Source organism: Rhinopithecus roxellana, chromosome 10, assembly GCF_007565055.1.
Source record: "Rhinopithecus roxellana isolate Shanxi Qingling chromosome 10, ASM756505v1, whole genome shotgun sequence".
NCBI lineage: Eukaryota > Metazoa > Chordata > Mammalia > Primates > Cercopithecidae > Rhinopithecus > Rhinopithecus roxellana.
The window spans coordinates 27,490,035-27,513,877 of record NC_044558.1 but is presented as its reverse complement, the minus strand read 5'-3'; the positions used below and the strand labels follow the sequence as shown (position 1 = coordinate 27,513,877).

Genomic DNA, 23,843 nt, shown 5'->3' with positions numbered 1-23,843 from the left:
ACAGTTTGGAAGCTTTAATACCTAGAAAGAAAAATAAAATCTCCTTGCTCATAGTTGAATTAAAAAGGTTTGATTTTATGTAGTAACAACCTCCTGGAAGATTTGGATGCTTAGCTGAACTTGTCAAGTTGTACCTAATAACTTATTTCTTAGCTAAAGTAAAGGAGGTGCTTGTTTGTTTTTCTTAGTTATTGTCTTATAAAAGAGAGATGAATAATCTTTATTCTTTTCAAAGGGTGGGACCCAGAACTCACCAGTACAAAGTAAAACAGGATATCACACCACTCATTTCAGATCACATACTTACTAATATTACCCATGATTACATTAGATATTTAGATATCACTATTGCACTGTTGCATTGCATTGTATTTATTGTCAACTAAAAACCTGAAGTTTTGTCAAACCAATGATTTCAGATTTTGTTTGAAATATTCTGTGCCTGCAAAATTGATTCTTTGTATTTAAGTGTAAAACCTGGAACTTACCCTTAATTCCTATTAAATGTCATCTTACTAAATTCTGATGCCATATCAAGGTCATGTTACATTCTGATACTTTTCCATTCAATAAAACTCCTAAGATGCAGACCTAGTCTCACCAAGCCAAAGCAACACAGGAATAAAGTAAATAGAAATATATGTATTATACAATTTTTAAATAATAGTTAAATTACAAACAAAGCAGCTTACAGATCAAGTTTTAATAAAGCATATATTTTCTTTTTGAATTTAAAGTAATTGTAAGATATGTCCCAATAAAATACTTGCACACATTTGAACTTTCATAGTTATTTAAGTGAATTATTTTATCAGAAACAACTCATTTTTAGAAGATAAAATAACTCAGAAAAAGATAGAGAGAAAGAAAAAGAACTGAGTGTTGCTTCACTACAGGCCGAATTTCCATTAGAAGCTCAGTAACAAGTATCTTTCATGGTGGTAATATAATCCTAAAAATCAGATCTTTGTCAGTTTCTTAGAGGGAGAATTCCTTGGTAAAATGTTTGTCATTCATCATTTCCTTTAGCATCTTTGGCAGAAAGCCAAAGAATCGGGCTTGGGTTCTTCATTCTCTGGTAAATAATTTATCTTTACTCAACGTCTCCCAGAACATATATTTTAAAAAGATCATCAGCAGCGGCCTTTGAGGAAAATTGCTTTATACATGGGAATATCCATTGACTATTTTAACCTTAGGCACTTAAAAAAAAAAAAGATATATGGTGCTAATTGAAGTGATATCCAAGTTTGGAATAGATACCTGGCACCTCATGTATCTATTTTCATTGCATACCTGACATTTTCCTGATAAAGAACACTTAAATTTAAAACAAACAACCAAACCTTCTTATAGACTTTCAGTAGCTTATGAGTAGAAGAATCTCTCATGAAAAATCAATAGTAATCTCCTAAATTTATAGATGGGTCTTCAAATACTTGACTGCAATTCACTTCGACTATATTTATTATCAAAGACGAATATAGTATTTGTGGGAAATTTCCAGTATCATAACAAAAGTCAGACCCAATTCATCATAATGACTCAGTCTCTCCAATTTTTATATTCTGTCCATTGCCAAATTAGCAACAGATTTTACCAAAATTTAATATATTTTCCATTTAAAAATATCCCCCAAGAAATAAAATATTTACTGAAAACTTATTCTGCTCTTACTGGAAATTTTTTCAAAAAGAAATAAATGGTGGAATCATATAATGTAAATATTAATTTTACAACATAAATACTAGAATGCAAATTAAATTCTAATTAAAATCAGATTTTTTCCCTTAAATTTAAGATCAATTATGCCTGTACTATGGATTAAAATCTGTTAAAACATTTGCCTGTAGCTTTAAAGGAAAAAAGTGGAAATGAGACCTCATGCCAACAATGTCAAAAAATTAAGCTTAGCTTTGAGTTAAATGACTCATTTCAGTGTCAAAACATTCAGCTTTTCACGAGAAATCTCTTATAAAACCTGTTTTCAAAAAGATAAAATGTAGAACATTCAGGCAATGTTGCTTTTTCAGAATATCATGTTTAATGTGAAATAGAAAAATCATCACTTTCTAATATTAATTATCTTTTAAAAAGCAATATATATTAACAGGTTAGTTGTTACCCAATGTGGCACAATATATGTAAAAGGAAGAATAACTAGTTAAGAAATATATCTGCTATATAACTTGAGAGAATCATATCCATGAAAAAAATTAGTTCAACCAAATTCATACTGCTATTTCTTTAGAACTTTGAGTATAAGCAAACACCTATAAAATATTCCACAGTCTTTGATTAAAAAGATAGCCAAATTCTACATTGATTGACATAATCTGTTCAAACCTGCACTAGTTATCTTTCCATATTTGCAAAATTCCTTCCTTCTCTCTCATTTCAGTTAATGAGATCTGCTCTCGCCTTGTCACTCAAGTCGTACCCATCTCTTTTCTCTGAGCTTTCCATAAAATTTTCTTTTTATTTAAATATCCTACCTCACTGTTAAAAGCCATGGTAAAATGTCTCCACCCTTGTGAAACCTGTTTTCCTGTCAGAAAAAAAATGAAAATGTGCTTCGAGACTATTTAATGTAGTTTCTTTAGTTGTTGATGAATATACTTTTTCACCTGATTTATGATCTCCATAAATATTGGGATGATTTTGTTGAAATGTTCTGGTCTGCGTTAAACAGATGTTTCTCCCTTGAAATAATAACATAAAACTTCAACTTTATTGCATACGTATTTTTTTTTTTTTTTTTTTTTTTTGCAAGAGGGTGTCTGATCACCTAGTGAGTGGGGTACCGTATAAAAAACGTCAACAACTTTATTAGTTATTATAACCAGGGAGTCTTATTTTGGCTAAATCAGTGGAATCACCTCCTTTGGATGAGAACAAAGTCAGGTTTGTCCTTTCTCTCATTCCCAATAGTATGATAGAGATAAGCATAAAGAATTTTAAAATAAAAACTTAACTGAGACATGGAAATTTTTCAATAGTTTATTTCTAGTCTTCATTTTTCTTCTTCATAATTATGGTTACTGTTCACATTTATTTTTTAAGCTGTATTTTTTCAGGTTTCTATAGTGCATAGAAATTGTAATGTGGCCTCCAGACGCAACTAAGAATTTTTATTTTATTTTATTTTTGTCCATAGTGGGGAGTTTGGATGAGGTATATGATTAGAAATGAATTCCTGAGATAGCTAACTATAACATCAGTAGATATTCTAAAATATTTTCATATAATTTCCTTATGTTGAAGGAAAAAATAGAAGATACTCAAGTTTTGAGAATCCTTATTAATCATTCAGAAAAAAACTGAAAAAAATGTATGTGCCATCAAGATATGGATTTAAAGTCTACTCTTCTAATTCAGTCATTTTCAGTTTCTTATTCTCATTAAATGCTAAAGAGAACATTGAGGCTGGGATAATTCTGCAAAGGATTTTAGGAATAAGATAATCAGATCATGTTTTGTTACTTCACACTTTTCAAAAATGATAGATATTTTAAAACCTGAGAACCAAACTAAGATTTCATTTTCCTCCACTGAGCTATTCAAGATAATGATACCTCCAACACTTGCTGACCTTGTAAAGTTCTAGTTTTCCATGAAAGTTTCTCATGTTAAAGAAGCTGAATGGAGTCAATGTCTCTTTTCACAGTTTTATGCATGTGTCTGAGACTAAACAATTCATTCAGGTCAGGCTTGAAATGCTTCAAAATAAAATGATCAAATTTTGTGTCAGAATAATAGCCTTTCCTGGTGGTCTTTCCAACCCAATTTCTTAACTATACTTGATCTCTTTCCAAATTTCTCAGTAATGAAGACTTTGTTGAGAATCCCACAAGCTTGGGACAATCTGATCAACAAATGCCATCAACTAACTTGACCTTCTAGGCAAGGCTGTTTAAATTTTCCACCACATCTGTCCTTTACGTTCTCATGTTGGCACTGTTAATCTCACACTTCCCAGCTCTAGTTTCCTCAAACAGGTCCTCCCTTCCCACTCCACCTTGCTTCTGAAGTCTTGCTAATTGTTCTTCTGAAAGAACCTGACCATCCCTATTGCATCTAGTTTCAAATAAATTACAATCACCAAATACCAGTAGCGTAAGTAATTTGAAAAATTTAGATTCACATTATTCTATGCCCTAAAGATTAATGGATGCATCATCTGACTCTAGCAATATATATTTTTAAAAACACTTCCAGATGGCAAATATCATAACGTAAATTGGGGAAAGTTAATGTAAAAATCCTATTCAACTAAATTTTTAGTTGCAGCGTTATCTATTTTCAAAGATTTGGTTTCAAATTCCCTTATTTTGAAGGCTTCAATTCCTGTTTTGTAGTCACCCAAAAAATGTTTCAGAGAGGTAACAAATGAGCAAACTACTAGGCTTTATTGTTAGGATAGTAGTCAATGTCTGAGCTTCATCACTCATACAAGGGGATATTCCTCTGCCTGTTCTGACCTTTATTGTTAGGATAGTAGTCAATATCTGAGCTTCATCACTCATACAAGGGGATATTCCTCTGCCTGTTCTGACCTTCTAACAAGAAAAACCTCTCATACCCTTAACATATGTTCTAACTGCCTTGGCATGACAGCTACAGGGAACTAATTTGAAAGTCTTTTAAATTTTAAATTCTGAAATATTGAGCTGAGAATATAGCTTTAGTAAATTTGAGCACAAGGATTTAGAAGTAGTTCTATAAGAATGTTACTTATAAAAATATAGTTTGCTGGATTCCTAGAGGTTGAGCCTTTCTCAACTGGCATTCTGTAAGAAAATTAAGCCCTGCACAATGATTTAGTAGCAATATCCTTGATTCTGACAAGGGTGGTACATAGCTAGTACCATTCTAGATGGTGAGAAAAGAAGTTATTTCAGCACATATAGTGGATGCCTCAGGGCATCAGGTTTAATTTTTTTCATATATATTCCTGGTGAAGAAGTGCTGGTGAAGAGACAAGGATCTGAAATCAGGATAAAATTCTTGATCAAACTATGTCAATATCATAGTCTACAAGCCCTGGGTTAGGTACAGGGTAATGTCTAGAGATAATTTCACTCTCAGCAAGCATATTAACAATTCTCTTGATTTTTTACCTACTTACAGACTTACTATTATACAGCATGTCTTCTTTTAGCAGCTATTGTGAATACTGTTTAACTTTCAGAAAATGCTGCCAGATTGATCACTATTTTTTTTCTTTTTTTGTAATTTTGATTTTTTTGAGACGGAGTCTCTCTCTGTCACCCAGGCTGGAGTACAGTGTCATGATCTCGGCTCAGTGCAACCTCCACCTCCGGGTTTCAAGCGATTCTCCTGCCTCTGCAGATGTTTCCTTTCAGAATGCACATGACATTGTACTGAGTCTAATAGCATGATAATTTTCTGCCTTCTGAGTTATTCATACATGTCTTTTCTTTCTTACCAGGCTATAAGTGTATAAAACCAGTGTTCTGGTACACAAATTTGGCAAGAGATTCAGTGTTATTTGGCATCAGGAAATAGGAAAAGTGTTAGGAGTGAATCCCTCTTTATTCAAGAAAGTTATTTTGGTCTATAAATCAAACAAAAATTTTGATGTAGCTTCAGGCTATTAACGCCATGTGATTGCTGAAAATCACACTGTGAAGCCCAAATACTAGAATCTGAGTCTTAATTTAGTTTATCCATTTTTAAAGTATGTAATCAAGAACATGTAACCACTTTGGCCTTTGTTACTTCATGTTTTAGCTTCCAACCCAGTTTCTCAGTATCCTCATTCTCAGCTTTACTTTTTTCGGTAGTGCTTATCATTACCTGAAATTCTATATGTTTTAGTTATAGGTTATACATATATTTTTAAAATTTGAGACAGAGTCTTGCTCTGTCGCCCAGGCTGGAGTGCGATGGCATAATTTCGGCTCACTGCAACCTCCACCTCCCAGGTTCAAGTGATTCTCCTGCCTCAACCTCCTGAATAGCTGGAACTACAGGTGCCCACCACCACGCCCAGCTAATTTTTGTTTATAGTAGAGATAGAGTTTCACTATGTTGGCCAGGCTGGTCTTGTACTCCTGATCTCAGGGAATCTGCCTGCCTCAGCCTCTCAAAGTGCTGGGATTACACGCATGAGTCACCACACCCGGCCTGTTTTAATTATATTTTTATTATCATCTGTCGCCCTCCTAAAATATAACTTCAATGATAAAGAGAGACATATATATGAGATATGTATGAGAAATACAAACTCAATGAGGAATATTATATATATGTATAATATGCTTTTAGAGTTCTAGTAGATATCTATGTTTATAGATATAGACCTATATCTATCATTCTATATCTATATTGTCTGTACTGTTTTGTCGTTAGAAGAGCACAAATTCAATATAAACTTGATGAATGACTAAATAGAAAAATGAACCTTATAACTTGGGGAAGGGAGTTTAAGAATCTCTGCTCTATGCTTCACAAGTCTTTTCTCAGGATTACTGAATCACCAGAGAGCAATATACCCTTTTATCTCAGCTCCCTGAAGAAATGCCTTTAGTGAAATATGATTAAATGTTATGCCCTTAGCTTTTAGAGAAATGTCTATTTGAACAGTGATTTCGTCTTTTGTTATTCCATGACCCCAATTTAAAAACCTTGGCAATAAATTTGTCCTTGAATTTAGTGCCAAAGAGTTTGTCTCTTCAGTCTAAATTATGTTCTTCTGGCCAGAAAATGAGAATAAAACATACCTAGCAATCTCCCTTTGTACCTTAGCTTCCTTGAAATTCAATTCAGTTCAGTTCCTTGCAGTAGCAATTATCAAGGCTGAGGTATATTGTTATATACATTACTCTACTGGTTTTAATTAGATTCTGTCCTTGAATTATACAATTTCATATTACAAATAATTTTATAGGCTTTTAAATATCACTTTGAGAATAGGCAAGTTATAACCTCAAATTAATAAACAGTTAACCAAGACTGTTGTGTGTATATAGTTTGCAATTCAAAAAGAAGTTATTTTATTTTCAGTTAAAAAAGTGATAAGGCCAATGAGACATTCTGATATCTTCTGAGAAAATTTTATAATTTTGGCAATGTGATTTTAAGGATAATGTAGACACGTTATTTCTTATGTCATAGAAATTATTTTTAAATATTCGGGCATTAATCATAGGCATCATAAGTTAACATACCTCTGCATTTTTTTTTACAGTTTCTATGAGAAAATTCACTTACAGATATAATAGAGTTCAAGAAAATATCTGTTGGAGGACAAAAATTCTATTAATTTTGACTTCTTGAAGATATTGAGACTTAAATTCTAACACTCGCTTCCAGCCATATGTTTGGTATATGCCCATTGAGGAATTTGGTGTTATCTTATAATTTTCAAGGGAAAAAGATAAATGTAAAGGAAGGTAATATTTTTTGATAGCCCCTAGCATGTGACATAACAGTATCTGACTTACTTCTCATAGTGATCCTATAAGGTAGTTATTATCATCCCCACTTATAAAAAGGTGATTTTGAGGTTCAAGAAAGGTTAGATAAACTTGCTCTAGATTACCCAGCTTTTAACAGACATAGCCAGGGTTCTCATTCAAGAATACTGAGGCCCAGTGTTTTGATTCTTTCTCATCAGCTGCTCTAAAAAGCCTTGTAATTCTATTTGCTGGGTTCTTATATTACATAGTGAAGTGGCAAGCTGTAGCAAAAAAAAGAAAAAGAAAAAAGAAAGAGAGGGAGAGAGAGAGAGACAGAGAGAGAAAAGAAGGAAGGTAGGGTAGAAGGGAGGAGAAAGGAAGGGTGGAAAAGATGCAGGAAAAAGAAAAGGAAAAAGGAAGAAAAAAAGGAAAGGAAGGAAGGAAGAAAGGAAGGAAGGAAGGAAGGAAGGAAGGAAGGAAGGAAGGAAGGAAGGAAGGAAGGAAGGAAGGAAGGAAGGGAAGGGAAGGAAGGAAGGAAGGAAGGAAAATGTATGCCTCAAAAGGAGTTTGTTAGCTCTGCTAGAACAGGGTTTCCAGGAATGGATAATATTCTCTCTCACGGGCAGGGTATATGGAGAATATGAGAGAGAATACAATGTGCTAGTCACACCAGGCAATTATAAGAATATTCGATTTTCTCCTTTGATTTCATTGAACTGTTCATTCTGTGTTTAAAAAAATAAACTTCTGTAAACTGACAAAATTTGATAATATATACTAGTTTTATAAAGCTAATTACATACCTTACAGAATCTAAAGACAAAACTGAAGCCATTCCTATGGATAAACACATTCCTGAAAATACCCAAAGCTTTCTATATAATGGGTCTCTTAGAGAATTAGATGAAAGCTCTGGACACCTGATCATTTATGCACATGTACAGTTTTTATACACACACACACACACTCCATACAATTCCAGAGGCTTCACCTATCTCTGATACCCATCCAAGGAAGTTAAGGCCACTGAACTAACAGCAGAGAAGTAAGTTAACTGGTCATCACAGCAAAGGTAACCAGGCTTTCTACGCAGTATGGACCTTTTTAGTACATTTGTCTTTTGAACTAAATCCTCCATTCCTTTCTTTTTGGTATTCCTTCTTTCATACCATAAAATCCTTTAGGTTCATTTTAAACATTTTGATATAACAAATGACTTTTCTTCACAGGCAACATCCCTAGATGGCAACTAGTTCTTGTTATTTCAAAATTACACAGGATTGGCCTTTGTTTCACAGCTGCTGTAACCTGAAGTCCCTTACTTGGCAGAGTCCTAACATCTGTCCCAGGCATCCTTCCTGTGTGTCTTAGCCTACAGCTGTGCCCTATAGCTGGATTTAGTGACCAGTACTTGTGAAAGTTCTTATCAATTTGCTCCCAGAATATTCTCTTATGTGACTGTTTCTCTTAACACTCAGTATTCTTTCACTAGTTCCATCCAGAAGACTGCCCAGAAAGAATTTTGTGTGCCTTTGTGTGTTTCAATGTGGAATAAACTGATGAAATCATTAAATTAAAATCTGAAAAGAAAGGTATTATCATTGTTGTAATGTAGTATAGAATTGAATATCATTTCATTATTCTTTTTTCTTTTTTTTTTGTCTCCCAGGCTGGAGTGCAGTGGTATGATCTTGGCTCACTGCAACCTCCGCCTCCTGGGTTCAAGTGATTCTCCTGCCTCAGCCCCCTAAGTAGCTGGGATTACAGGCAACTGCCACCATGTCCAGCTAATTTTTTATATATATATATATATTTTAGTAGAGATGGGATTTTGCCATATTGGCCAGGCTGGTCTTGAACTCCTGACCTTAAGTGATCCACCTACCTTGGTCTCCCAAAGTGCTGGGATTACAGGCATGAGCCTCTGCACCCAGCCTGGAGTATTATTTTTAAGGAGCTTCAGGTATTATTTAAGAATCCTATGCAATTTGCTGTCTTCTTTCAATCTCCAGTGGCAATTTCTGAACATACCTTTTGTTCCGCTGTCATGGTTAGACTTTGCAATCGGCCAGTCATATTCCCTAAGCTCTTTTCAAAAGCTGCTACAAGGTGTGCCTGTGAACAGAATGGAAGAAACATAGTTTAAATGCCAGAATCTTTGTGGATTGAAGAAAAGCTTTCATTTTACAAAATGCTTAATTTCATGTGTTCCAACTCTTTAAATACTATGACTATCATAGTTAGCTCTGACTGGTGACTCTTCTTTAACACACATTTTCATTCATCTTTTCTAAACTTTGTCTTCCTAAAATCAGTGTTTCAGTCTTCTGACATTTAATGTGAGTTTAACTTCTGAAAGAAGATAGTATTTTGCAAGTAATAACTCCTTCTGACTTGTACATCATGTAGAGATTTGACACTTAAAATGCCAAATATAAAGTTCTGATCTGCCAAGTTTTTTAGACTTAAAGCCCAAAAAGAGGTCACTGAAATGGTCAATGGACAAATGTCCCTTATTTTTATACTTTCATGATGACCTTTGCAGATAACGTTAGCTGCTCTATTGTAATGATATGCTCCTTCAAGTGTCAGACATCTACTGACAGCTAGAACCTTATCTTTACTCTTTTCCACTTACAAAGAATTGAATCAAAAAGAGTTGTCTTTACTTTCCAAACTCTTTTCAATAAAAGGGCTTTTCTACTTCATATTCCCTTCAATGAACGAAATATAGATAAGTCAGTTAGAAATAATATTCCATCATATTTTATTTCACAGTAAGCTTTTGTGGCCTTTGGGTTTTATTTTAAATTTCAGAGAATTATACATATTGTAGTACATAACTATAACTCTTATGATTAAGAAGTATTTGACAATCTTATTAAAGCTCAAAAATAGGCCAGCTTCCATTTGCATGCCCTTATGTAACAACTTGAACCCAAAATATTAAAATGAAGGGGCACTTCAATCTCTCACCATGGCTTGAGGTAGAACTACAGGTACATTATCTCAAACTGATAAAATCGTATTGTGTCCCTAAAGGATATAAGGATTTAATATTTTGCAACCTAAGTCTATAATAAACTATACCTATATATGGGGCAAAGTTTGGAAATCCTTGGCCAAAAATTAATTTCTTTTTGAAAGACATGAATAAGATGACTTAAATAAAATATATCTCCATGTACTTATAGCAGAGTTGAAATGCTGAGGCTCCTACTATCAAATGGATCACAAAAATCCAAAGAATTAAGGCTCAGGCTCATTACTTAACAATGGAAATATATTCCATTATTGATAACAGTTAGAATGCACATGTTCCTTCCATCAGCATTATGATACAAAGGTGCATGTTCCCAGCTCTGAATTCATCCTGGGATGCCTTTCTTTACCTGACACTGCAATATGGAGAAAAACAATTAGTAGGGAACACATCTACTAAAGTTTAATCTATCGGAACAACTCTTTATTATCTTTTTCCACTCATTCCCCCTTCCCTTCTTTTTCTCCTCCCCAGCTTCTCTCTCTCTCTCTCTCACACACATGCGCACACACACTCTCTCTCTCTCCACACACCCTTACCCTTGAGAATTATACACCAAAGTTTGTTAGCAGATTTAATTGGAAAAATGCCACTAAAAAAACAGTATCTTATAGTTTTAGAAATTTTCAATGACAAAAAAGGAATATGATGATATCGGACCTAGTAACTGAAAAATTAGCATACGGCTATGCTCATTTTTTCCTATATTTTAACTTTTAATTATTTATTTTATTCTTTTACTCAGTGTCTTGCTGCCACCCAGGCTGAAGCGCAGTGCCACAACCCTAGCTCACTGCGGGCTTAAACTCCTGGGCTAAAGTGATCCTCTTGCCTCAGCCTCCCAAGTAACAAGAATTATAGGCATGTACTAACATGCCCAGTTACTTTTTTTTCTTTTTTCATTTTCTGTAGAGATAGTGCCTCACTCTGTTGCCTGGGCTACTCTCCAACTCCTCTCCTCAAGTGATTCTTCCCACTTTGGCTCTGCAAAGTGCTGGCTGGGATTACAGGTGTGAGCCACCACACCTGAACTTTACCTTTTCAACTGTGGAAAAATCCACACATATATAAAAGTGAACAAAATGAAAACAGCCACTGACTCATCACATAGTGAACATTCATGCATTCACCAGCCAAGTCAAGAAATAGGACATTTCAAGAACCAAAAAGCCCTTCTCTGCCCCTGTCTTATCATTATTCATCTTCCTTCCCCAAAGATAACCTCTACATAAGTTCGGTGGTAATTATTTTCTTGCTTTTCTTTATAGTTTTTACTACCCAAGCTTGCATTTTTAAACACTATGATATGCCTATTTTAAAAACTACCCAAGTGTAATCAAATGGCAAGATTCTTTTGTGGTTTTCTTTTGCTTTACGTGGGTTTTGAGATTCATCCATGTGGTACTTAGCATAAGTTAGTTTTTATCATATAGCATTAATATGTGAATTTATAATATATATGCCCATGATGGTCATTTCAGTTTAACCTGTTAGAAATAATCCCACTATGTCCATAAAATTGTTTACTAAAACCTAAAACTACAATTGTGTCTTTTCTTTTAAAATAAGGAAAATTATGACAGAAACACTTTATTAGCACTTACTAAATGAAATGTAAGATTTTACTCAATATTTCAGTTTTAATTCTCCTATAGTAGAGAAACTTAATGTTTAATCATTGTACTATGAGTCCTTAAATGTGTAAACTTGAAGAAAATTACTCTCTTTTACCCTTTGTGCATACTTTATCAGTTTCATATTAATTAAAATATGACAAAGAAATCGGGATTATAAAGAATATGCTGTATAAACTATATTACTTACATTTTGTAGCTATAAGCAACCACAAAATATTTATGATTAGAACGACAGTTTGTAAGTATGCACAAAACACTTATAACTAGTTACTAAGAACATTTTGAGTCGTGTTGTTTTCAATGAAAAGTATGTTATGATTATATTAGTGAAAAACACCTACAACCATCTGATCGTGACAAATCTGACAAAAACAAGCAATGCGGGAACCTGAAAAAACAATTAACAAATGGTGCTGGTACAACTGACTAGCCATATACAGAAAATTGAAACTGGACCACTTCCTTATACCTTACACAAAAATGAACTCAAGATGGATTAAAGACTTACATGTAAAATCCAAAAACTATAAAAACCCTAGAACAAAATCTAGGCAATATTATTCAAGATATAGGTAAGGGCAAAGATTTTATGATAAAAACTCCAAAAGCAATTGTGACAACAGCAAAAATTGACAAATAGGATCTAATTAAACTAAAGACATTTTGCACAGCAAAAGAAACTATCATCAGAGAGAACAGACAATCTGCAGAATGGGAGAACATTTGTGGAATCTACCCATTTAACAAAGGCATAATATCCAGAGTCTACAAGGAACTTAAACAAATTCACAAGTAAAAAACAAACTACCCCGTGAAAAAGTGGGCAAAGACATGAATAGACACTTAAAAAAAGACAGTCATGCAGCCAACAAACATACAAAAAAAGCGTAACATCAAAACTACAATGAGATACCATCTCACAGCAGTCAGAATGGTGATTATTAAAGTCAAGAAATAACAGGTGCTGCAGAGGTTTCAGAGAAAAAGGAACGCTTTTACACTGTTGGTGGGAGTGTAAATTAGTTCAACCAATGTGGAAGACAGTGTGGTGATTCCTCAAAGCTCTGGAGGCAGAAATGGACCCAGCAATCCCATTACTGGGTATATACCCAAAGGAATATAAATAATTCTATTATAAAGATACCTGCATGTATTATGTTCACTGCAGCACTATTCACAATAGCAAAGGCATGAAATCAACCCAAATGCCCATCAACGATAAACTGGGTAAAGAAAATGTGGTACATATACACCATGGAATACTATGCAGCCTTAAAAAGGAATGAGGTCATGTCCTTTGGAGGGACATGGATGGACCTGGAAGCCATTATCCTCAGCAAACTAACACAGGAAGAGAAAACCAAACACCACTTGTTCTCACTTATAAGTGAGAGTCAAACAATGAGAACACATGGGCACATGGTGGGGAATAACACACACTAAGGCCTGTCAGTGGGAGTTAGGGGAGGGAGAGCATCAGGAAGAACAGCTAATGGATGGTGGGCTTAATATCTAGGTGATGAGTTGATCTGTGCAGCAAACCACTATAGCATATATTGACCCATGTAACAAACCTGCACATCCTGCCCATGTACGCCAGAACTTAAAAGTTGAAGAAAAAAAATATTGTCTTAAACTTATGTCACCATGGTTTAGTTTATCAGATTAACATTGTTACTTTAGAAGTTATGAGAGGCTAAATTTCTCACTAAATAGGGTAAATGGAAAAGGAGGCAAATAAGGGAAAATTGTTCTACTAATGATGATCTTTATCACCTTAATGAAGAGAAAATGGAAAGTAAGCCGGGCGCGGGGGCTCAAGCCTGTAATCCCAGCACTTTGGGAGGCCGAGATGGGTGGATCACGAGGTCAGGAGATCGAGACCATCCTGGCTAACATGGTGAAACCCTGTCTCTACTAAAAAATACAAAAAACTAGCCGGGCGAGGTGGCGGGCGCCTGTAGTCCCAGCTACTCCGGAGGCTGAGGCAGGAGAATGGCGTGAACCCGGGAGGCGGAGCTTGCAGTGAGCTGAGATCCAAAACTGATTAAACTTATAGGGTAACACATCTTGTCTGAGAGACTTTATAAAATGACTTTTAAAAAATACGGATTTTCAGGGGGGTTGTTAATGACAGTTTTACTTGGTTCTGATTTTTCCTGTAGCAGTTGCATAATTTTTAGGTCAGAGTAAAATTGTATTAATATGATGATCAATCTCCCCTGACTTGTGTTAGGTGAAGTCTATAAAGGTAGACAAGATGGAATATCATTTCAATCTATATTGTCTTTGGTTTTGGAATCATACAATGTATTAGGTTGGTGCAAAAATAATCTGAATAGATATGTAAAGATAATTACTATGATGCTAAACAATAAGATGAAATATCATTATACATAATGTCTACATTTTATTTCTTCATATAGAATTCAGAGACAGCCCACTGACAAACTAAAAACACTCTAGGCATATATTTACATATATTATATAGTAATATATATGCTATAGATTATATAGTAATACATAAATATATAGGTACATATATAGGCATATATGTATTCCTAGCGTATATATATTATATAGTATTTTATATATGTATATTATGAAGGGACATATATATGTACACACATATATATGCCTAGAGCATTTTATTTATATGGGAAAATATATAGTATATTATGTATACATATAAAACATATATGTAATATATATTTACCCATAATAAACTTGATATATATATGAGACTTTATATTTTAAAATTAGTAGTTAATTGAGCCAAGAATGATTCTGCAACATGAAGTTTCACATTTCTTTTACACTATAAAAAATTGTCCAAAGGCTGAAATGTTTGTCATTAATAATATGTAAAAAATAGTTTTCTCTTAGAAGAGATGCAAAAAAGCAAGAGTAACTAGCAAACTATATGAAAATATTAAATAAGCAAAGAAGTAGAACACAATCTCAAAATACCCAAGAGATTTTTGGTTGAAAGACTTATCTGCTGAAAGGCAAAAAAGTACCTTTTGTTTTCTTACACATTCATTCCGTAACGTCTTTAAAAATGTTAGCAATAACTAGCCTTGGTGTCCATTTCCAAATTATGTAATGGCTGAGATTTGTAAAGAAAATACATTAAAAGACAAACAAAAGCATCCCGCCTGACCCAGCTGCCTGAAGGTGTGGGCAAGAGGCCAGAGGGTACCTGGTTTATTGTATGCTATGACCAAGCATCTTTAGTTGCCTTTCCTTGTATGGCTCCTGTTTTCTTTTTGTTTGTTGGTGAGTTATTGATCAGAAAGACCAGACAATAGCACCTGCCAATATACCCACTCTCCTTTCTAAGGACATGCTAGTAGAATCAGCTTAACACTTTACCTGTGGTTTTACGAAGCTCTGTTCAGGACAACTTTACAAAAGGGAAGGAAGGCTTAATATATATTCTAATGAACAGGGGCTTTACTCTGCCAGTCAAATGAGAGATAAGCTAACTAGACACTCTTTTGACTTACCACACCCCTTTTGGACAAAGGGAAAGAAATGCATTTTAACAGAGACACGGATGCATTTCAAATTTAAAAATTAAAATACAGATTATTGTTTGGAGTCCATATAAATGTAATTATGCCAAGTTCAAATATGTGATATACTAATTAATATATATAAAAAAAACAAAATAAAGGAAAAGCACGTAAGCTATGATAGAACATTTTTTATACTGAGTAAAGATGAATATCTGATACTTAAAATTGTTGTTAAAAACAACTCATTATTTCTTAGAACCAAACTCATTGAAATTCATCCCTATAAATTATAGCTATTAGATTTCTAATATAACAATTTCTCATCATGGAGGCTGCACTCACATTTAACCAAAAGGTAGAAAGTTTACTTGTACTGTGAACAAACTGGTAAACAAAGACTTACATTTACTTTCAAATAGGAAATGTACATTTAAAAAATCCTTGATTATATTTAAAATATTCTATAAATAAGTAATTTTATCAAGTCCCTATAACCAATTTAAGTACATGCATGTTAAAAATATATGTGTATATTACATACATTAACAGACATTAACTCAGATGAAAGGAAACACTCAATGAAATTTAAACACAGCACTTTTTACAACGGAGGAAAAATCAAGTATTAACTAAATTATTTGATGGCTCATTATGATGTATGAAATCTAAAATGACATTATAAACCAAACATAAAGAAAATGAATGAGTTCAAAATGACTTGTAGTTAATAGGTGACTTGTGAGTAATTCAAATTTCTGAATGTGTAAAAAATATTATTTCCTTAAGAATACAAATGGCCAGATATATACAAAATTTTACCCCTTATAGTTCTAACAATATTAAAATGTTTAAAATATAACTTACACTAAAATTGTTTAATAATCATTTATATACATATCCATTTATGTAAATTCCTAGATACTGCATTATTTAGTCTAAAGAGAATTTTAATAAACTTTTTTTAAAAGTAGATGATAATGCATATCTTCATTACCTGTACCTTTTGACTCTCACTCAATTTGTACATTTTTACAATGTAAAACATTTTCCTATTTTTAGTCAGCAAATGTATTTGATGGTAAGAAGCTTTGACAGTCCCTATCACTACCAAATAAAGAAACACTAAAGAGTGGATTAAGGTTGAAACTCCTGGGAAATTAAAAACAAGATATATTTTCAAAAGAACTGTGGTAGATCTTTAGGTGATTTATATTTTAGTTTGAAACTAAAATACCCCAAATAAAGGAAAAGCATGTTACGTTATGATAGAACACTTCATATACCGAGTAAAGATCAATATCTGATATTTAAAAATATTATTTTGTACATTTTAATACATTATATATTTTATAATTATACACACAAGAAGTTGCAAAGACAGTACAGAGAAGTCCCTTGTATCCTTCATCCAGTCTCTCCCAATGATTATATATCTTATAAAATTATATTATATATCAAAGCCAGGAATTAAATATTGATTTACATTAATAGATTCACATACATTGATTCATGTAATGGCCATCTCATTCAAAATACAAAACTAAAGATCTCCCCCTTACTAAAGTCACACTACCTCTCTTTCTCCTCCATCCTTAACCCTTAGCAATCACTAATCTGTTCTTTGTTTCTTTAATTTTGCCATTTCTGGAATGTTATATAAATGGAATTATACAAAATTTGACCTTCTATAACTGTCTTTTTTCAATCCTCATAATGCCCTTGGGATCCATCCAAGTCGATGCATGTATCAGTAGTCTTCTTTGTATTGCTGAGTAGTAGTACATGATATAGATGTAACAGAAATTATTTATTAACTGGCCTATTAAGGGATATTTTTTATTGTTTCCTTTTTTGGCTATTAAAAAACAAAGCTGCTATGTACAGGTTTTTGTGTGGATCTGATGTGATTTGAGAAGTTTTCCAAATTAAATTATAAATTGTTTAAAAGAACATAAAATAGGATATATACCAGTCTCCCATCTGTGTGCAAAAACTAATACTAATGATAATACATGCAGCTGAGTGGAACCTAAAGCAATTTGGGCATTTGTCTCCAAGACTAACACTTTTTAAATTAACACAAAGACTACCATGAATTATCTATTTGGCACTGCTGCTTCTAAGTCTGTGTTCCTTAATTTTTTTTTTTTTTAATTATTGTTCCCCTAGGGAAAAATTATAGATTTCTTTTTTTCCTAATTGTACTCTTTCCTCATGATATTTTAAAGCCACAGACATTGTGGATGTTCAGTTATGTATTATCTGTATATCTGTGCTTTTCACCTAAAAAGAGTACTTAAAACACACACACACACACACACACACACACACAAGAACCAGTTTTCGCCCTTTGTTGGTCATATTAACACCCAGCTGAGAATTCATGTCCTAAAGTCATGAAAACACATCAGTGAAAATAGTGTGACACGCATAATTAGAGCAAGTGGGTAGCCAACTGCTGGAACCTTTCTCAAATTATTGCTCCATTTTCAAACAGCAGCACAGAGTTGACCCCCAAGATTATTCCCCTATGTTAGAATTTGGTTCCCTGTGTGTGTGTGTGTGTGTGTGTGTGTGTGTGTGTGTGTGTGTAAGGAAGCTTTTGCACTTGTGTATTAACTATACATACACATGATCATGTAATAGGAAAATGTTGAAATGATACACAAGAAACCAATAATGAGTAAGAATGAGATTCTCAGAGCAAAACAAAAAAACAAAAAAATGTGAAACACCATTTTAGTTTTTTCTTTTGAATACAATAAGCATCATTACATTTTAAATGGAAAGTATCAGCCCATCTTCCATTATGTCTGACAGCCATTTATTATTCCAATATCTGAATTATATGATGAGATCAACCAAGAAACATTAAAAGTAAAATGAAACCCTGAGTAATCATTCAAGGCATCTGCAAGTATCTTGACAATCTAATAAATAAGGTCTGCCATTGAGCCTTCCTCACTGCAGATAAACACAACCCAGGAGGTTCTGACATTTACATTGTTCTACTTCCTCTAGGTACAAACTCAGGAACCTAGACAACAATATTTCATACTTCTATACATTTTATATTACAGAATTTACAGTTGCCTCTGGACTATCTATTTAAAAAACACAATAAGGTTAAATTATTATTTAATTTTTGAGAAATTATGCAAGTTTTAGATAATTGTTTAAGCAATATGAGAAAATAACAATTTTCTAAAACTTGCTATTATTTTCAGGAATCTCCTAACAACATCTATAAAAAATAAATAGAATAAATCCAAAATTAATTTAATTCTCCCAAATTTCGAAACATAAAATCAATTCAAATACAGTGCTAAAATGAATACATTGTGAATGAAATGATACATATACTTAGAATTTATATTGCACAATGATAACTTCAAAAAAAAATTAAAATGCCTCTTATTCAAGTCTTATACTGTGGGTCTGTACCTGCTCACTTTTGACATATCACGCTTTGTCTAGGAGACAGAAAAACTCAGTAGAGGAGCAGAGGGAGGGGAGGGGAGGCACAGAGCAGGCCCAAAGCTATGCAGCAGAACTAAGCAAAGGACTGTTGAGTGAGAGAGGCAAGACATATGGCAAAATAGCAGGTGTTTCCTTACCCCTCACTGCTGTTCCTAACACCATTGCTCCTCAGGACTGGGAACAGTGCCACATTTCTCCTTTATCATTCTGCATCTACTCTGAGTGCTCCCTGACACAGCGGAAGATATTCAGTAAATGTTAATTTAATTGGCGGTCTTCATTGTCATCATGTCTGCCATCCTGTGCTGCTTTAGTGCCAGTACAAGTGTACCTTTTCAAACTGCTATGAGAAGGCTGCCAAGGTTCTTTGAGCAAACCATATCTCATCCACAGTGTAGTTAAGCTATCCCTATTTCGACCTAAGTTCATCTTTTAGAATTGACTGGATGCTTAAGTAATTGTTCAATACATTGAGAAGAAGGAGGCTGGGCATGTGAATATTTTATCTTCCAAAGTCAAACACTAACAACCCCTCTTACATTGTCAGATAATTTTATGCATGAGGAGTAATAAAAATAGCAAACAAGAAAAGAAGCAACCCATATGGCTGTTACTATTGCTTCCAATCTTATTAGAAACAACAAGCCATTTTAACCACATTGCTGCCCCTCATCAGTTCAGATTGACATTTTATTACGGAGTAGGCAGAAAATGTTAACTTTTTATGAGTCCTGCTAGTTGGTAATTTAAGTCTGTATCAGGCACTGAAAGTTTGTAAGTTTGTTACTAAAATGATTCCGTTCTACTATACAAAAATTTTTGTAATACATTTTAAAAATTAAATGACTTACATTTGCTGAAAGCTGAGATGTGAGGGTAGCAACTTTTTCTTGTGATGCAACCAGCTCTCTCCGGAGTTTATGGATTTGCTGAATGCAATTAAAAAAAAAATCAATGGAATATGCAAGTAGATTTTTACTTAAAACTAATAATTCAAAACAAGAAAGCAAATAACTATATGTAGCTCATTCTAACCCCACTATATCAGCACCAACTCCTGAAAAGAAAGGATATGAACACTGACTCCACAGTAACAAGCAAATGTCATTCAAAAGGAAAGGGGTGGCCGGGCGCGGTGGCTCAAGCCTGTAATCCCAGCACTTTGGGAGGCCGAGACGGGCGGATCACGAGGTCAGGAGATCGAGACCATCCTGGCTAACACGGTGAAAGCCCGTCTCTACTAAAAAATACAAAAAAACTAGCCGGGCGAGGTGGCGGGCGCCTGTAGTCCCAGCTACTCGGGAGGCTGAGGCAGGAGAATGGCGTGAACCCGGGAGGCGGAGCTTGCAGTGAGCTGAGATCCGGCCACTGCACTCCAGTCCGGGCGACAGAGCGAGACTCCGCCTCAAAAAAAAAAAAAAAAAAAAAAAAAAGGAAAGGGTTATGTGTCAAACTCAAATCTACAAATCAAAGTACGTTTACTTGCTCATTTGCCATCCCTCAAATGGCAAATGACTCAAGAGCAGTTTATCCTCTGTATTGATTCTTCTCCTTCTAGAAAAACTGTGGTAATAAAACTGTAGAAAAATATTTTCTTTGTAAAAACTGTACACACACATACACACACACATTTTTTTTTTAAATTTTTTAGTAAAAGATACTCCATGTTCTTTTTCATAAAATCTTAGTTTCTTTTTTCCTCTGTACATTTTAATTTCTCATAGTTTGAAAACTTCTCAAAAGGTATGGGATATCCTGCAGTCACTAAAACTTGGGCTTAATTCAACATTTAATCAGTTCACATTTGAAATGTTATTGGCTGGAGATTTAATGACTACAGAAAAGGCTTCCTAAATCTGTATTATCATAACCTTTATTTAGTGAGTTATTATTAGCTCAGAGATGCTTTATAGCTTATCCACATCTTAAAAATCAGGGGAAAAAAGCAATGATAGGTGCAACTAATTAGATAAACCCATATAATGAAAATTCTAAAGTGACTTTCTTTTTAATTAAGTTCACACTCCAATAAAACTGAAACAGAAAAGGGTAAGGATATATTATATCATGTTTAAAGTTTTAATTTAAGCACTTTCTGCAGTTTAATCTGCATGTCTCATGCTGTGACTAATAGGATAGAACATTTATAACAATCTGACACTTGGTTCTATAAGTATATATCTAGTCTCAAGGGATTTCAGTTACTTGGATGTTAAACATTCTACTTTTGATGCTTCTCATTTCTTCAAAAACAAGTTTTCCATAGTTGTAGTTGAACTTTTGGAATGCTGTCTCAGTTTGAAAGAGCATTCTTGACATAGTTTATTAATTGTATAGTTTTTGCCCCGGGCATTAGATTTTGTTGAAAACAAATGGTGGTCAAATGAAACACTTTAACAAAGTAGAGAACTCTAAGCTGGAAACAGAGATAGTAGACATTTATATAATTTCACCAAATGTGATTCTATTTCCTTCCTTTTTTTTTTTTTCCAAAACAGAACACCCCAGTCTAAAATAACATTTGCTTTACATTTATAAGGTAATGACTATGAATGATTTCAGAAAATGTAGCATGTATTTTATTCATAAATGAATCCAAACTCAAAAACATTTCTCAAATTTAATAGTCTATATTACATGATTCCAGTATCTTTAAAATATAATCCAGGAAACTGTAAAGTGATTGAAATTTTTTTTTAAACCATAATCCATGATAGAGCATCAACGATAAAAGGGGAGTTGAATAACTACTACTAAGGCAAATAGATGGAGCATTTCCATGCTTCAGTAGCTATACTGTGATCAATGTTAGAAGCTTTGTCATATCCATGTGATGTAAATAAACCACTTTGATTTTTTAAAATTATATCCACTCTTTAGTTCAGAGATTATAAAGATAAATTGGTTTAATCAATACTTTTCAAATATTTTTAAACATAGCACAAATTTTACTTTTAAAGGTTAATAAAATAAGACTTTAAAGGAAAGGAATACTTTTGCAAAAGCTGTTGCTAAGGCATTTTTTTCCCTCTGTTGTCTGCTTGCCTCAGTGTAAACTAATCACACAGTCATTACCTCACCTTGAATAAAGTCATAATTAAAGTCCTCCTGCTCTCTTTGGCCAGGACAAATGTTTTGCCAAGGGAAATTAAAATAGTATTCTCTCCTGAATGCAGTTTGATTTGCTCATAAGTGCAACCAAATATGTATTTGTGAAATATGTGATTAGAACAATAGCTGCCACAGCAGACATAAAATAGCAATTAGAGGCAACAAGATAATGACACAAAACAGATAGTCTGAGACGCTGGTATCCTGTGTTGTGGAGGCTTGGTGCCCAAGATGGTCTCACAGGGAGTGGGGAAAAGACTGTAATAAAATAGGAAGACCACAGGCCTTCATTTATCAATGATTTAATGAGTGCTTACTATTATAGACAACTTATTAGGTGCTGAGCTAAGACTCAATCTTGAATGTGAGAGGAGAGCGTGCTATACAAATTTCCTTTCATTTTATTTTTAAGAGGCAATATCAAAGACCATTTATCAACTAGCGGCCTTACTTCAGCAGTCCTGTGGAGTTCTGCTATTGTATCACAGAGCCCTCTAGTGGTCACAACACTAATTTCATCATGAATGCAAACTAAAATAGTAAATACTGAAATTTTGAAAGTTTTTTTTACCTCTGAATGAGCCTTTTCTTCAGCCTGTAAAACAATAAAAAGAAAGACTTTAACTACAAAAACTATTTTCCATTAATTCCACAAGTGTAAATGAATAAAATAATCATGACTTTTTTTTTATTATCTACTATGAGAAGAATGGAATGAAGTACATAAAGTTATTCAATTGAAGTAGTACAAACAAGTTACTTTAGAATTTAATATAAATGTTTCTTAATATATAAACCATAAGGTATTTTTAAAATGTAGGTCATTTGATCCATAGATATATAATATTCCTTTAAGCAAAAGATAGAATTGAAAGACTCTAAGATGTAAATCATAAGCAACATAAACAAAATAATTACAAAATTATACTCTAAAAAATATGGGTGCATGGGAACTTAAAATATTGATGTATCTTTCATACAGATTGTAGGAAACAGACTTCATAAAATTATAGAGATCTCCAGCCAAGGTTTAGATGTCAGAATTCTATTCTGTGATTTACTGATCACAAACAATGTTAAATAAAGCTGGGGTAACATACAAGCCTCTACTGATAACCACAGATAATTAACATTATTTACTTCTATTTTTTCTTTCTCTAGTGATTATTAATAATTTTAATTATCAGAAGTCAGCAAAATGCTTAAACACTGAAAACACTGAAACATCCAGTGATAAAAGTGTCTGGCAAACATTTTTGGCTATGCAGCTTATAGAAAGGAGGACTGCCATAGGAATTTGCAGGGTGTTTTTGACTTGACTTCCAGAAAACTCCTAGCTCTGTTTTTCTTCTTCATGCCTGGCTGCAAAGTGCCAGAAAACGAGTTACGTGCACCATTACATTTGGGAAGCTCCCTTATTCTGGGAAAAGCTGAAAAATGCATAATCTTGTTGAATAGTACAAGTCTGCTTATTGCCATAAGCAGATCCAAAGCTGAAAAACAATCTCTTATCTTCTATGTCTACTTTTGGGATAGTTCTAGATTAATTGATACAAAACTACTTGAACTATTTTTTATTGCTTTTCTTTCAGAAAACATAAAGCAAAGTAGTGTAACCACCAGGATA

General features: G+C 33.5%; 1 protein-coding gene across 2 annotated transcripts in view; it reads right to left on the bottom strand.

Annotated features, from left to right (window-relative positions):
* NAV3 (neuron navigator 3) overlaps window positions 1-23,843 on the bottom strand; it is a 392,378-nt gene that overhangs the window by 47,337 nt on the left and 321,198 nt on the right. For both annotated transcript variants that reach the window (XM_010359591.2, XM_010359593.2), the window contains exons 21-23: window positions 22,788-22,811; window positions 19,957-20,034; window positions 9,456-9,539 (exon numbers count right to left, since the gene is read on the bottom strand). In XM_010359591.2, coding sequence (XP_010357893.1) covers window positions 9,456-9,539; window positions 19,957-20,034; window positions 22,788-22,811 — 186 coding nt within the window. The remainder of the gene's footprint in view (window positions 1-9,455; window positions 9,540-19,956; window positions 20,035-22,787; window positions 22,812-23,843) is intronic.